The sequence below is a fragment of the Meles meles genome, chromosome 5 (assembly GCF_922984935.1).
Source record: "Meles meles chromosome 5, mMelMel3.1 paternal haplotype, whole genome shotgun sequence".
Lineage (NCBI taxonomy): Eukaryota > Metazoa > Chordata > Mammalia > Carnivora > Mustelidae > Meles > Meles meles.
The window spans coordinates 137,449,143-137,466,403 of record NC_060070.1 but is presented as its reverse complement, the minus strand read 5'-3'; the positions used below and the strand labels follow the sequence as shown (position 1 = coordinate 137,466,403).

Sequence of the window (17,261 nt, the reverse complement as noted above, 5' to 3'; positions counted from 1 at the left end):
CACCAAAGCAACAACCTGCAGCAGGGAGTAGTATCACTGAGGAACCCACATGTGGATTTCCTCATCCCTGGAGCACGGCAAAAACCCAGTAGTTCGGGCGCCTGGGTGGCTCACTGGGTTAAAGCCTCTGCCTTCCGCTCAGGTCGTGATCCCAGGGTCCCAGGATCGAGCCCCACATCAGACTCCCCACTGTGTGGGGAGCCTGCTTCTCCCACTCCCTCTGCCCTTCCTCCCTCCAAACACTTATATTCGCACTCTCTTCCACACACTTTCTCAAATAAAATCTTAAAAAAAAAAAAAAAAAAGAACCAACAGTTTAAAGGCAACTAAACTATTAAGTAAAGGAAATCCACTTATTAACCCTAGAATGTCTACCAAATGGTGGGAGAACTACTGGAATTCTCTGGGGTAGGAGATGCCAGTGAGCGCCTTGGTTTACATTTCCCCTCCACCTGGATAGCATGCCAGGGAGCAGGGTCCAGGTGCTCTAGCCCACTGCTTGGGTTGCTCCAGTGAGCCCTGGACTCCTAACACACCAACTCCAGCTGTCCACCAAGGCGGCCCTAGCACAGGGAGTTCTGGGACCCAACAGGCCTGCACCCGACTTCAGCATTTCACCAGGAATGCCCCAATACCTCAGGCACTGGGACACTCCCAACCAGCACGCATTCCACCTCAGCCATCCAACATCTGATAAAGGCCTGCTATCAAAAATACAAAGAACTCTTAAAACTCAACTAGTAAGAAAACAGTCTTATTAAAAAAAAAAAAGCCAGATATTTTGATACCTTACCAAAGACATACAGACGGCACATAAGCATATGGAAAGACGCTCCACATACGTCCTCAGGGAAATGCAAATGAAAATGAGATACCACTACACACGAAACTGGCCAAAATCCAGAACACTGACAACACCTGATGCTGCGTGAGGATGTGGAGCAACAGGCACCCTCAGACATTGGTGGTAGGAATGAAAAACGGTAGAGTCACTTGGGAAGACAGTGTGGTAGCTTCTCACCAAAGTACACATACTCTTACCATACAGCCCATCAATCACACTACTTAGTATTTACCCAAAGGAGTTGAAAACCTGTCCATCCAAAAACTTAGGCATGGATGTTTACCGCAACTTCCAAAACATGGAGGCAACCAAGATGTGCCCCAGTAGGTGAAGGGTAAACTGTGGTACACAGACAATGGAATACCACTGAGCACTAAGGAGAAACAACTCATCCAGCCATGAAAAGACAGAGAAGAAACTTAATGCAGATTACCAAGTGAAAGAAGCTAATCTGAAAAGGTTACAATTGATTAACTACAGGACATTCTGGAAAAGGCAAAAGTATGGAGGCAATGAAAAGATCAGTGATTATGAGAAGTTGGGTAGGAGAGAGATGAACGGGCAGAACACGAGAGTTGTTTCAGGGCAGAGGAAGTATGTGGATCATATTAATATGTCATTATACATTTGTCCCTACAGTGTACACACCAAGAGTGATCCCTAAGGTAAATTATGAACTTCGGGTGGTTATGATACATCAATGTATGTTCATCCCTGGTAAAAAGTGTACCATTCTTAGGAATGTTGATCATGGGGGCAGCTGGGTGTGTGTAGAGGCAGGGGGCATACAGGAGATCTCTGTGCATTCCTCTCAATTTGGTTATAAACCTTGAACTCTTCTAAAAAATTATTAAACAAAAACATAACAAAAAAACCCAAACCATATTCATCTTTGCTGGTAGGCCTGAAGGTAACGAAGAGGTGGACTGACATGTCGGAACACAGAATTTGGCTCATTGCCTAGATGATTTCTTTCCTGTGAAGGGAGTGGCAATTCAGTGTCCAAGTGTCAGAGGTCTCATTTTGCCGGAGCAGGAGGGATTCCCTGTTGGCCTCAGGTATTTGGCAGCGGTCAGCTAGTTCAAATCTATGAACCCTCTATTAGTGTGTCTTTTCAAACCACCCAAGAATCCACTGGAGGATATAGTAAGAGATGACAAGATTATAATCAATAGGCTGAATTTAAGACTACTTTAGATTAACTAAGTGAATTTTTTTTGTTGGCCTGAAACAGATGAAAAAAACCCTGAAAATGTCATTTTCTGACCCTTCACTTACCTTGTCATCCACAGCTTGGAAGCCAAGTAATTTAATGAGGTTTGGTAATCTCCCTCTTAACTTTGTTATGCGCACAGCTCTAAGTTTAAACATATGCTTTATACATACATGTTTCATGTGTCCATGATTTTTAAGTTTGTCTTAAATTGCCTCCTGGAATGAAAATCTTTTTATACTGTTGTTACAGTATAAAATTTGTTCAGATTATGCACAAAATCTGCATTAAAATTACTAGAGCCATTGAACAAGTCAAAGTAAGGCAGTTTTATCATATTTCACCCATTCAGGAGGAAAACTTCAACTCTTACCCATCTCTGGTAAAGAATGTGTTCAAAACTGTGTATATTTTAGGGGCACCTGGGTAGCTCAGTCCGTTAAGCGTCTGCCTTTGGCTTTAGGTTGTGATCTCAGGGTCCTGGGATCAAGTTCTGCTTCAGGCTCCCTGCTCATCAGGAAGCCTGCTTCTCCCTCTCCCTCTCCAGTTCTCCCTACTCGTGCTTGCTTGCTCTCTCTCTCAGGTGAATAAGTAAAATCTTTAAAAAAAAGAAAAAAAGAAAAAACCTGTGTATATTTTGAATTACAATATTTGGAAAAGATCTTTATTTGCTTTATACAACAATAAAAATTAATGTATTACACATTAACCTAGTATATATCACCATGATATATAATAAAATGTTGCCTACCAAAAATAGTTTTGCCACTGTTAAAAATAAACACATAAAAGTGTTTGTTTTTTGTTGTTGTTTTGTTTTTTTAAGCTGTACGTTTTCTCCAAAAGAAGAAATTTCTAGCTTTTACTTGGGGAGTACATGTGAAAAGAATGATTCCATCTAAGAAGTTTTTCTCATAGGAGAAATGTGGGATTCACTGTGTCATCTGTATTTTCTTCTTTTTTCTCTTCTGTTTTTCCAACATTTCTACCATTTTCCTCCTCCTGGCTGACACCAGAGTACTTGCTTTCACTGGCTTATTACTGTCACCGGTTACACCGCATTGCTTTGAGTCACGTATGGACTGCCTTTCTTCTTCCTGCACGACACCGCTGGCTTCCTTTTTGTTGATTTTGGACTGTTTTTTACTTACTAAAACACAAGAGACAGTACATTTAAAGACCACTTTTCCCCTCTTCAAATAAACAAGGTTGACAATAAAGTAAAGTTACCCGGATCTCCTCCATTTCAACAATTCAAGAGCTAACAAATTTTCTAAAAATGTTGACTTTCACTTACCAGAAGGCTCTGCAGCTGAAGGAAGGCTTTCCTGTGTGTCTGTCACTCTATCTAGCCACACTCCAAGACACGTTAGCCTGGCATTAGTTTTTACTTCACAGAGTAAAGATGGAGGAACTTTCTAAAACAGAAGAAGAATTCATGATAATATAGGGGAAATTTAAGTAATTTCCTTTTCCTTTATCAAGTGAACTTATTATTTTCTTAAGATTTTATTTTTTTAAGTAATCTCTACACTCAATGTGGGGCTTGACCTTACAACCCCAAGATCAAAAGTTACATACCTTTCTGAGACGGCCAGTCAGAATTTTAAGTTTTTTACTTGAAAGTTATAGTATTTTCTTTCCAATTTTAGTATATGTGCTGCCGAAGCGAGCACGAAAGTTATAGTATTTTCTTGAGAATAAAACATGCTGCTTAGAAGAAATCTATTATCTTGATTCACATTTGGTTTGGCTGTGTCCTTCGCAGAGCATGTTTCTGACTATTCAGAAACTGTAAATTCATTAAGGAAAAGGACCATGTCTTGTTCATTTCTAGGTTTTAACAGAGAACCCTGCACAGACACGCAACAAACCGCATTCACAGAATGTGTTTATAGGGCAATCAAGAATAAACAACCAAGGGGATCTGTAAGAGTGGACTACTAAAGGGAATTTAATTTTCCAATTACCTAGTTCAAAACTATTGTTAGTTCCATTATCAATCGGTAATTTTCAAATTTTTAGGAATGGCAGTATTTTTAACTAACAAAATCTTACAGAGAATATTGATATACAAACAAAAGAGAAAAAAGTAGCACTTCTCTGCCTGCAAAAGCAGAGTTCTGGTACCCCGCCAGCTCAGACTCACCAACACTAACCGCCAAGGTAGCTCTCAAAGCCCAACTTTAAAACTATGACTATCAAACATGCATGGAAGAGACTAAGTTTTTTAAAGATTTCTGCCCTGAAAATTATTCTGCCTCCCTTAATTCAAAGCAACACTGATAGTAAGACTTGCATTAAAGTGCATTTATTCTGATTTATACTGTGTGAAGACACTGACCTTATCCTGCTTAAGTTTCCACATTTTGATGAAACCGTCACTCGAGGCTGTAACAATAACATGATGCTCTGGAACTTCAAAACTGAACATGTCTTTTACCCTAGAATAGAAATATGAAACACCATAAAGGCTCCTTTCTCCCAGATAGTATGATACTGTCATAAAGCTTCTATGCACGTCTCTTGATTTTTCAGTGTTCCAAGTGCTTCCAAACTGCATAAGGAACAGGACTAAAATATAACTATGCTTCACATTCCCATGAGTCAGTGAGTCCTTTTCAGGGTCCAAATTCCAAGATAAAATGGACCATCAAGCACTATCACTGCTGCTGTTCAACATAGTACTAGAAGTCCTAGCCTCAGCAATCAGACAACAAAAAGAAATAAAGGCATCCGAATTGGCAAAGAAATCAAATTCTCACTCTTGGCAGAGGACATGATACTCTATGTGGAAAACCCAAAAGACTCCACCCCAAATCGCTAAAACACATACAGAAATTCAGCAAAGTGGCAGGATATAAAATCAGTGCACAGAAATCAGTTGCATTCCTATACACTAACAATGAGACAGAAAAAAGAGAAATTAAGGAGCCAATCCCATTTACAATTGCACCAAAACCAAAAGACAACTAGGGATGAACCTAACCAAAGAGGCAAAGGATCTGTACTCAGAAAACTAAGGAAAGAAATAGAGGAAGACAAAGAAATAGAAAATGTTCCATGTTCATGGACTGGTACAACAAAATGTTGCTAAAATGTCTATGCAACCTAGAGGCACCTCGGTGGTTCAGTAGGTTAAGTGTCTGCCTTTAGCTCAGGTCATGATCCAGGGTCCTGGGATCGAGCCCCACATCGGGGTCCTTGCTCTGCAGGGAGCCTGCTTCTCCTTCTCCCTCTGCCTACTGTTTCCCCTGCTTGTGAGCACTCTGTCAAAGTAAAATCTTAAACAACAACAACAACAACAACAAAACTCTATGCTACCTAGAACAATCTATACATTCAGTGCAATCCCTATCAAAATACCATCAGCATTTTTCACAGAGCTGGAATAATCCTAAAATGTGTATGGAACCAGAAAAGACCCCAACCAGCCAAAAGAATGTTGAAAAAGAAAACCAAAGCTGGTACCATCACAATTCTGGACTTTAAGCTCTATTACAAAGCTCTCATCATCAAGACTATATGGTACTCCCATAAAAATAGACAAAGAGATCAATGGAATACAACAGAAAACACCAAATTGGACCCTCAACTCTTTGGTCAACTAATCTTTGACAAAGAAGGGAAGAATATTAATGGAAAAAAGTTTCTTCAACAAATGGTGTTGGGAAAACTGAACAGCCACATGAAAAATAAAACTGGACCATTTCCTTAACACCATACACAAAAATAGACTCAAAATGGATGGAAGACCTAAATATGAGAAAGGAATCCATAAAATCCTAGAGAAGAACACAGGCAGCAAGCTCTTCGACCTTGACTGCAGCAACTTCTTGCTAGATAGGTCTCCAAAGGCAAGGGAAACAAAGGCAAAAATGAACTATTGGGACTTCATCAAGATCAAAAGCTTTAGCACAGCAAAGGAAATAGTCAACAAAACCAAAAGGCAACAGACAGAATGGAAAAAGATATCTGTAAATGACAAATCACATAAATGGCTAGTATCCAAATCTATTAGGAACTTATCAAACCAAGGAACAAATAATCCAATCAAGAAATGGGCAGAAGACCTGAAGAGACATTTCTCCAAAGACTTCCAAACGGCCAACTGACACACGAAGTAATGCTCCACATCACCTGTCACCAGGGAAATACAAATCAAAACCACAATGCAGTACCACCTCAAACCAGTCACAATCGCTAAAATTAACAAGTCAAGAAATGACAGACGTGGGAATGCAAGCTGGTGCAGCCACTCTGGAAAACAGCATGGAGGTTCCTCAAAAAGCTGAAAACAGAGCTACCCTACAATCCAGCAACTGCACTACTGGGTATTTAACATACAAACGTAGTGATCTGAAGGGGTACGTGCACCCCAATGTTTATAGCAATGTTTATAGCAGCAATGTCCACAATAGCCAAACTATGGAAAAAGCCCAGATGTCCATCCACAGAGGAATGGATAAAGAACACGTGGTATATATACAATGGAACATTACACAGCCATTAAAAAACAAACAAACAAACAAAACAATGAAATCTTATCATTTGCAATGACATGGCTGGAACTAGACGATATTATGCTAAGCAAAATAAATCAATCAGAGAAAGACAATTATGATATGATCTCACTCACATGTGGAATTTAAGAAACAAAACAGGATTATAGGGGAAGAGAGGAAAAAACAAAACAAGACGAACCAGAGGGTAAGACAAACCATAAGAGACTCTTATGCATAGGAAACAAATGGGGTAACTAGGTAATAGACATAAGGAAGGACATGTGATGAAATGAGCACTGGGTATTATATAAGACTGATGAATCACAGGCCTGTACCTCCGAAACCAGTAACGCACTATATGTTGATTAATTGATTTAAATTTAAAAATGTTTAAAAAAGAGTCAACAGGATGATCATAACTATAATTATGTTATCATAAAGGAAATAAAGATATTTAAGTCCCTAACCTCAAGAGTCTCCAAGTTCAGGATGAAGAGACAAACATGGCTTCCTCTTACATATCTATTTCTTCACCTGCAGTGCCGCCAACCCCATCTAAGTTACTGCCATTGTTCTTCTGGACCATCGGGTAGCCTAACTGGCTAAAATCATGAATCAAATCACGTTACTCCCAGGTTTAAAATCCTGCAAAACTAGGATCCTTTTAAAAATAACACAGGGCGGGGTGCCTGGGTGGCTTAGTCGTTAAGCCTCTGCCTTCGGCTCAGGTCATGATCCCAGGGTCCTGGGATTGAGCCCCGCATTGGGCTCCCTGCTTGGCAGGAAGCCTGCTTCTCCCTCTCCCACTCCCCCTGCTTGTGTTCCCTCTCTCACTGTGTCTTGGTCAAATAAATAAAATCTTTAAAAAAACAAACAAAAAACACAGGAAGGAGGAAGGGGCTGGGGACGGATACAAAAAGCAAGTCTGGCCATAAACGGACAACTGCTGGAGCTGGGTGGTGGGTCTATGGGGGTCACTTCCTTAAACTGGTCTGTCTGCCTTTAAATTCTTCCATAGTGAGAAAAAAAAAACAAAACAAAATCTACAAAGGCCCTGGTATAAAATCTAAACTCCTCACCCTTTTACAAGGCTATACAGCTTCTGGTTCATTCTGATCTAGTCACAAAGCTCTTTCATCTGTTGCTAAAATATGCGCAGCTCTTTCCTCCCTCGGGCGCACTATGCCTTTGGTTCTCTCCTCCCTTGGGAAACAGCTCTCTTCATCTGTAAAGTCCTACCCTCTCCCTCCCCCATTCATACAAATTAATGCTATTATTCTTAAGGCACATCTTTGTTTCCTTCCTGTTATAATTATTTGCTTCTTTATCATCTGCTGCTCCACTACAAGAAACACAAATACAAGCCCTTGTCTTTTTTGTTCATCATTTAAAAACTTAGTTCAGCTCTAAATGGATGCTTACGAATACCTGTTAAATGAATGGATGAACGGCAAAATACGTGAAGGGTTACCTTAAGTGTTCTAGTGTTAACAGTGCATTTGAAATGGCCTTGAACGAACACTTCCCAATGCAGGGAAAAACCAGGGCCTGTACACTGGCTGTAGTATTCAGAGTAGTCAAAAAGAGTTACTTAGAAAATAAAAACTAGAACTTACTTAAGACACAGAACACACAAATGAAACATATTGCAGTATAACTGCACGTTATCACCTTTTCTAAAACAGTAGAAAAAGCAGAGGCAGACAGAACTGGGTTGGATCCCAGGTCCCTCACCTAACAGTGGGGTAATCTTGGCCAAGCCACTTAGCTCTTTACTCTGAGAATCAGTGTCTCCCCCTAGAAACACAGTGAGCAGTAACAGGTTACGAAAGACCAGCATGAAACAGAAGTCAGTACTGTCACATAGTTCTCCTGTGGGAAAAACAACTAGTGTACAAAGGGGGAAGCAGTGGACAAGGGGAATAGATAGAGTAAAAGGACAAGAGAGGTCCTGGCAAAGCCCGACTGCTTGATTTCTTTGTTCCTCTTCAGATTTCGTTGATTTCAGGCCCCAAGTTTAATAATATTAGTGGGAAAGATCTTGTGCGATCACTAGTCCTGGCGCCAACTTCCCCACTTTTGCATTACTTAATGCCAAGAAGACATTTCCACCATCCTCTCACACACCAGAAATCATATATATGTACAAAGTCTATCTCCGTATTTGTTCACGAGAAAACATGTACCCTGCTTTATGAAACTACTACATATGTAACATTTATTGAAGACTCTACACATACAAACACATAGAGACTGGCAAAAAAAAAAAAAAAAATACCTGTTTTCGTGAGCTTTAAACTCACAGAGGCACATTAGTGAATCACAGTCAAAAAACCTTACGACTTCTTCATCTCCAGCCACTGCAAGGACAGACTCCTAGCAGAGAGAAAAAGAATATCCAGAATGTCATCACCAATTCAACCATCACCACAGACACAAAGATTCCACCACTGGTTTCTGATCACTTACTGAAAGAAACGTAACAGAAGATATTCTCTTTTCATTTGTGATGGTGCCACTAACAGACGCAGTGTCAAGCTGATAGACATCTATTTTATTCAGTATGACGACTATGTATTTCTCTCCTCTTGGGGACCATTCCACTATGTGAGCATCTGTAAGTTAAAAACACAAAGCTTTTTGATTTCATAAACAAAAAATGAAATGATCAGAGTAGTAATAAAAACAGCAAATAGTTGCACTGTGCATTTTCCCTTCCAATATCCTATTTAGCCTGCACAATGAACTTCTGGTATATATTTTGCAAGTTAAGTTTTAGGAAATGAACTGGATTCAAAATTAAGTTATAGAACTGGCAGGTGACAGCCATGACCAGAATTCCATCTACAATAGGAAAGGAATGGGGGGCGCCTGGGTGGCTTAGTTGGTTAAGCATCTGCCTTCAGTTCAGGTCATGATCTGGGGGGTCCTGGGATCGAGTCCCATGTTGGGCTCCCTGATCAGTGGGGAGCCTGCTTCCCCCGCTCCCTCTGCCTGCCACTCCCCCTGCTTGTGCTCTCTCAAATAAATACATACTCTTAAAATGGGAAAAGAAAATAATCTAAAGCATTGCCCTAGGAGATAACCACCATTATGAAGGGAAATAGAGGTACATATGTAAAGTCTATATTATCATATTCTATGAAGTTACAAAAAACATTCCAAATTAAAGTACTCACTTTGTTTTATATTTTTTATGAATGCTGATCTGCCTTCCACAAGATTCCACGTTCTGCAAAAAAGGAAGCTCACTTACGGCATGATCACTTTTACTAGGTTTACAGGAAAACATGATGAAGACCTACTCAAACGACAATTTACTACATAGGCAGCTAGTTAGAATGATCGTGTTTCTTACAGCAACACTGAAATATATACTATCAAGCAAGATTAACTCATCCATTCCTAGACCCCTTTCATATATTTAAAATGTTTAATATATTTTCCAAATATTTCACCTCCTAAAACATTTGTTTTTAGGATCCCCCGTCCTCTTCATTTCACAGCTTGCAATGACTGGGATGTACAGTGTACATGTGAACACGGAGCTTGTCATTTTTCTCCACCGTTGTGAAAAGGTTCACTAGCTTTGCACCTTTTCTTGTACTGCATTACCTTTCAATAGCTGATAGCCATGAGATGAGACAAAAAAATGAATCTAATTATTGGACTAAAATATACCCTGATGGTAGCCTCCTGCTGTCCCTGGAAAACAAAGACCACAACTTAGAAAAGATGCTCTCGGCTTTAATGACTTACCTTAACGTCTTATCCGTACCCACAGACAGAGCCAACTTGCCGGACGGGTGAATAGAAAGGAAGGTCACATGTCCTCTAAAGGGAAACCAACAGTTAGTCTCCAGCGTGACTGGCTCCTAGAGACCACCAATGGGAAAGCCAGACTCACTTGTGAGCTTTAATGGACTTTAGGCACTCCCACTTCTTTGCATCCCACACACAAATGAGTCCATCTTCTCCCCCACTGATTAAGTGCCTGTTGCCATAGAATTTCAGGCAAGTTATTGTACCTGTGGAAAAACCAAGAAAGGCAAACTTAATAGTCATTTTGAATGCAAACTCCATTTCTGGTTTGAAAGTAAGTAAACATCTAATGTCTTAGTATTATTGAAATATACCTTAAAGTCTTAGGTGAAGAGATCCATTTTTTTTTTTTTAATATATTAAGAACATACAGTTTCAAGGCTATGCAAATATTTTCGGCAGAATTTCTCTAGTATATGTGCTGCCGAAGCGAGCACCAGCAGAATTTCTCTAGTTGTAGACACAACAAATCAGTTCACTTTCTGGCTCTATATCTCCACAATCATAAATTTAGGAGATGGCTGGTGAGGACAGTTTGATCAGAAGTCAAAACCAACTAGTAAACCAGCTAATCTGGGGGAAAAAACCAAGATGTACAACCATATGACTTCTACTTTCAAAACAGTGAGTTAGTGACCTAATTATCCACAGTCCAATTACTATCCCTCCAGACCTGCTTTTGATTTGTACATAGTTCTCATTCACTGTCATAAGAATTTATTAGAGGGGCGCTGGCTGGCTCAGTTGGTTGAGCATATGACTCTTGATCTTGGGGTTCTGAGTTTGGGCCCCACGTTGGGTGTAGAGATTAGTTAAAAATTTTTAAAATTTTTAATTTAAAAATATTTTTATTCTTTAAAAAAGAATTTACTAGAACTATTTTATAAGTTGTTCCACTATTCAACTATGCCTTCTATAATCTCCCATATGTGGTTCACAAATTTTCCTTTATCTTTTCAACTTCACAACACACTCCACTCCCCTCTGCCCAGACTAAAGGCTGCATCTCCCATGAATTTCTCCTACAGCTCTTGGAACTGGAAGACATACATATTCACTGTCCTCAAATATTAACCTCGCTGTAGGGATGAGGTGATAGAAGAAGCCAGCATTAACTCCCCAAAGCAATGCACACCACTATACATTTTTCCTCAAGTCAAATTCCCTATCCTTTGAAGCCTGTCACCCAACTTAACTGCCCTATAGCTCAGTGGTCAACAGACTATTGTCTGTAAGCCACACCTGGTTGGTGGCCTGTTTTCATAAATGCAGTTTTACTGAAACACAGACTCACCTGTTCAGTTCCAAAATGTCTATGACTGTTTTTACACTGCAAAAGCAGAGCCAAATAAAACCAAAAACACAGACACAAAGCCTAAATATTAACTTTTTTGTCCTTTTCAGAATAAGGGTATGAACCCTGGGGTCACTGTTGTTCATCTGCCACATCCTACTCAACCCTTTATGTTGTCCTTTATATTGAAAAAGTCAAAGATCTCTGATGAATAATTTTGCACCCCTCCACCCCAAAAAGCACTAATAATATATGGGGTTACATACAACTTTATCAAAGCGGGAGTCTTTAGCCATCTTTGCCCTTGTTTTCCTCTTTCCTATTATCCTATTTCCTACTTTGGAAAAGAGCTGTTCTATTACCAACTATTACAAAAACAGGAGTTGGGGGCGCCTGGGTGGCTCAGTTGGTTAAGCATCTGCCTTCGGCTCAGGTCACGATCTCAGGATCCTGGGATGGAGCCCCACATTGGGCTCCCCACCCACTGGGGAGTCTGTTTCTCCCTTTCCCTCTGCCTCTCCCCCACCTCATGTGCTAATAAATAAAAAAAATTTGAAAACTCCAAACAAACAGGAGTTACGCAAGGAATGAAAGAAATCAGGAGCCATACGTCATCCCCATCCAAACTCCTTCTCAGTCACTCCTTTTCCTATTGGGGAACACCTGAACCAGTGGCTTTAGGCAGACCAGACTTATTTTACTTATTTCTTCCATGCCCAAGGGACAGAGAAACTTTCCTGTGTGAACTGGGATCAGGAGACAGAACGGAAAAGGAACATATGTTGAATTCACTCAAAGCCTAGCTTCTGTTGAAAAGGAAAATGTGGGTGCCTTGGTGGCTCAGTGCGTTAAGCCTCTGCCATCAGCTCAGGTCATGATCTCAGGGTGCTGGGATCGAGCCCCGCATCGGGCTCTCTGCTCAGCAGGGAGCCTGCTTCCTGTGCTCTCTCTCTGCCTGCCTCTCTACTTGTGACCTCTCTGTCAAAAAAAAAAAAAACAACAAAAAAAAAAACACTTCAAAAAGGAGAATGCTTGTCAAAATTACAAAGGCCCTAAAAAAGACACTGACCACTCCAAATATACCACTAGAACCAATGCGCGGTGGCCTCATCTGCCTTTAATTGCAGGAAACCAATATCCTTAGCAGAGTATCCCTGGGAAAATACAATAAAAAAAAGCCACAATGTTCAATACTGGAAAAAAAAACAAAGAATACACACACACCTATTCAGTCTCCCTACTCATTGATCTACCACCATCCTGGACAACTTCACCATCACTGTGGAAAACCCAGGCATGATTTGAACTTGAAAATCAATCCCTAACCTCTTCTTAAGGACTACCCAGTCTACTTCTCCAGTTACCCCACCCTCTGTTTTAACCTTCTTGTAATATTGATTTGCTTACAGTTCCCCAGGCACACAGCGGTTAAAAACATGGGCTCTAGACCTAGATGTGAGTTCTTGTTCCCTTGTTTCATAACCATGGGCAAGTCAAGTTAACATCCTTGAATCTTGGTTTTCTCTTCTATGAACAGAAGGTACAACTGTAGCTTCTTGGCACATTGCTGGGCACGTGATACTCTCTCAATAAAGTGAGCTCTGAACACGAGGCTGCTTCCGTGATCCCTCATGCTTCTGTTCTGTCTGGAATGCCCTTTCTCCTGGCTAACTGGTACTTCTTTTTTAAGACAATTCAGTCAGATGTCATTTTGGGGGAAGTTTTCAATGAAAAGTCACTTCCTCCCACTCCCTCCAGTGTGAGCTGAAGTGCCTCCCCTCTGTCTCCCAATATGGACTGTGAGAATTTAAGGATTAAATAAAAGACATTTTTCTCATTTCTGTATTTCCTAGCATAGAACCTGCTACAAAATAGACACCTAATGAGTTCTTCAACTGAAGTCAAGTTGTAAAGTAATGATACCTTAACATATTAGAGGATATAATTTTCTCACCATTGTGATGCACCAGAGCCCCATGGTCTATCTTCTTCTTCATGTCATATATGTGAATTGTTTCATCTTTGCTCCCAGTGACTACAAAACGACTGTTTACAGCCACCGCTGACAAGGAGGCAGTGTGGGCATGGTGAGTGAAGTCAGCCACAGAAGTCCATTTTTGCTGGAGAGTTAAATACACAATGTTACAATCGTATCATAGTTCTCTAGAAACACTTAAGAGGTTCCACAATTCATGAAAACTACCAGTAGATACTTATGAACAGGGAAAAAAATACACAATCATAGCAGGTTAAGAAAAACAAAGAGCCTGAGAAATAAAGCAGGCAGCAAGGAAATGGAAGGGCAATGTTGGGTATCATGAATCCAAAGCAAGTATGGAGACCAGACTACTTTAGGTCCTATCCAAACCCTTAACTGCTTATATATTTACTTATATGTGAGACTTGCATACCGTTCATTCATTCAAATACTAAATGACTACTGTGCGCCTGGCATCAGTGTAGACAGTTGATACAGAGCAGTGAAGAACAGAAAGTCCTTATTCTAATAGAATTGCCATCCCGGCGGGAGAGACAAACACTAAACAAATATGATGTCGCATGCAGATGAGTATAATGACAAGTCTTATAAAGAAAAATAAACAGGATAAAGAATATGTGTCCTTCCATTAGTACCAATGTAAGTGATTAAAATGACCAATGATTAGGTCTCAAGAACTCTATGCTTATTGATATGCAACTTTGGGGTTGAATAAGTGAGACTGGTTGAGTGCAAAGAATGACTGACAGCTGAATGCACATTCACACTTCAAACTGAAGGAGACGCATCAAAAGTATTAGCAAAGCAAACCAAAGCAGTAGAAAAAAACCCATCAGACCTCTCTGAACACACTTAAGAAGGGTTACTGCAAAGTAATTGCAGTAACAGACATCAACCAGGATCAAGGGAGCCTCCTTGAGTAACGGTACAATATTCCTGTGCGGCTGCTCCAGCCATAAATCAAAAACAACCTTTGCTTGTGCATATTATAGAAGGAATGTTGATTATCTGAGCTATTGTCTGTCTAGGTTTAGCAGCAGTAGTGGACAATGTAAGAGCTTTGTGTTTCAGAGACACCTGGGGACTTGAGTCCCAGGTCTCCCGAATATTAGCCGTGTGCCCTCGAGCAGGTCACACAATAGATCTCAACTTCAGGTTCCTCATCTATAAAACAGGGATAACTCAGGAGGTTGCTGTGCAGACTACTATGTGTCTGAAACAACGGAGCAACTTTTTTACAATGAGTAACACAACAGCATCATCTTTAGGCACACAAGAGATGTCACCTTTCAGCCAAAAACAGATTAATAACCAGGTAGAAACAAAATAAACAAAAGTAATTAGTCAAGTTATATACTTCCAGTTTTCTGGTTCATTCAAGACTGACACCTTGACTTCATAAAGCAGTATTTAAAAAATAGATTTCTAAGAGATACTTAGATTTGCTTAGGGAAAAATATTACTGGCTTAAAAGTTAAAAGATCTTATTTCTAGTCCTGGATATGTCCTAACTACTTGTTTCACTACTGACAATTTACTTGACCTTTTTTCTCACACATCTAGTGAAAATACCTGTATTTTGTTGTCATTTTCTCCATGCATTTGTCTCCTCTGCTCTTCTTATGTTTGCAAGCTGGATCCATTCCTTTGGTTTCTTTGTACCTCCACTGCCAATTAATGGCACCATGGTAAAAGGTCCAAAAGTACTGAATGAATCGGAACACATTTTTTTCTTTTTATCAATGAGGGGGTTTATCCTAACCTGCTCTAATATTTAGTAAAATTCCAAGACAAAACTCCGTAAAAGGGCGAACTGTTCTTCCATTAAATCCTGAGCACGTAAAACTGGCTGTCAACTTACGGGAGCGAGGCTTAAACCCATAACATATGACTCATTGGCCTGTTGGCTGGAATGCCAGCTTCCTTCTTGTACCATCCTCAGAATGTCTACTAAAACCAACAGACATGATCTCGTTTTATGAAACGCCTACTCTATGTTTTAAAAACTAAATTACACATTTGAGTTTGATTCATCAATTAATCCCTAAGAGATCAATGCGTTTACTTAGCTCTGATGATGTGCCTACCTCCACCGTGAAGGAAGCCGACCAGACTTACCCGCGCACCTTCTTACCTCTTTGGGGTCGCCGCCTGTATCCGCCTCCGGTTGTATAGCAAACCCAAAAAGGACCTGTTCATAGCAACCAGCCACCAGCTCCATTCAGCAGCGCACGTGCCTCTTCCACGAGCCCCGCTCAGCTGAGAGTGACGAAAGCGGATGCCAGAGGCAGTAGGGTCCTTCCTGCGTCGGCGCTCAAATTACGTCACGATCTCAGGCTGCCTTTGGGGCGCCTTCCTCCCTGCAAACGGTTTCAGCGCTTGAAGATCACGCGGAGCTTCCAAGAGGAGAATAAAGATGGACGCCACATGAGGAAGTTCTCATGACAAGGAGAAAAAAAGTTAGGGACAAGCAGGCATATCCTAGGTGGCTGCGAGCTAGGTAAGTCTAAGGGGAGTAGGGCGGGACATCCTCTGTGGAAGCCCCTCATTTCCGTAACGTCACAGAGGAGGCGGGGCCTCTTCCAGTCTGGGCGGGGCTTCTCGCTGTGGCCGGGTGTGCGTGTGGAGGCACCTCACCTGTGGGTTGTGAGACCGGGGACAGGAATTGGGTTTCCTTTTTTGGCCGGAAGCACGAACGAGCCTTTCTCACGTTCTCTCGTAATAGGGCAAAGAGGGGGTGGCGTTCAGGGCTAGCGGTTTCTAGAGCAGACCGCGAAGTCAGCCGCGGAGCTCCGCTTCCTGCGCTTCTGTCTGCCCGCCGGGATAATCCCGCCTTGCGTTCCTTTCCTTCCCGCTGGATTCGCCAGTCTGATTTTGGGGTCCCATTGGCCAACGTTGCCGCACACCCCTGGGAGGGAGGAGGACGCTTTACTTGAAAGGTGTAAAGACGGACTGATCGAGGAAGAAGCGCGCCGCCAATCCTACGTGAACGTTCCAGAAGGAAATCTCCCGTTTCACTTTCCACCACCTCCCGGTTCAGGTGCAAAACCAAACATTCGTGAAACCCAAGACTGCCTTGATTGACATTTTAGATTTTCATAAAGTGTGGAGATTCGGAGTCTGGTAGAAATGGCAGCTTTGCACAAACCTAATGGGAAACAATCTGGCGTCATAATTTGTCTCTTAAATGCCACAGCAGGTGAATTTGACAAGCAGGAGGTAGATGGCATCTGTAAGTGTCAGTTCCTCAACCCCCGTTTAGCGCTGATATGTGGCACTTTGACCCTTTTGTTTTTCAAGAATATTTGTTCTCGGGGCACCTGGGTAGCCCAGTGGGTTAAAGCCTCTGCCTTCAGCTCAGGTCATGATCCCAGGGTCTTGGGAAGGAAGCCTGCTTCCTCCTTTCTCTCTGCCTGCCTCTCTGCCTACTTGTGATCTCTGTCTGTCAAATAAATAAATAAAATCTTTAAAAAAAATTGTTCTCTGGGATTGTGAATTGCCACTACGTATCTAACTCGGGCTTATTTTCATTGACTGGTCTGAGTGTTGCAGAAATGATTTTGCGTGCGTTGGCTGCCCTTGAC

At 41.2% G+C, this 17,261-nt stretch overlaps 1 protein-coding gene across 1 annotated transcript; it reads right to left on the bottom strand.

The window, feature by feature from the left end:
- Positions 1–2,690: 2,690 nt before the first annotated feature.
- On the bottom strand, positions 2,691–16,155 carry PAK1IP1 (PAK1 interacting protein 1). Its single transcript, XM_046004114.1, has 10 exons — positions 15,812–16,155; positions 13,633–13,798; positions 10,470–10,590; positions 10,322–10,396; positions 9,742–9,794; positions 9,032–9,177; positions 8,841–8,938; positions 4,402–4,501; positions 3,355–3,475; positions 2,691–3,207 (listed from the first exon to the last, which is right to left on the bottom strand). The coding sequence occupies exons 1-10, from the start codon at positions 15,896–15,898 to the stop codon at positions 2,990–2,992; spliced, it is 1,185 nt and encodes a 394-aa protein (XP_045860070.1). The 5' UTR covers positions 15,899–16,155; the 3' UTR covers positions 2,691–2,989.
- Between the last annotated feature and the right edge of the window lie 1,106 nt (positions 16,156–17,261).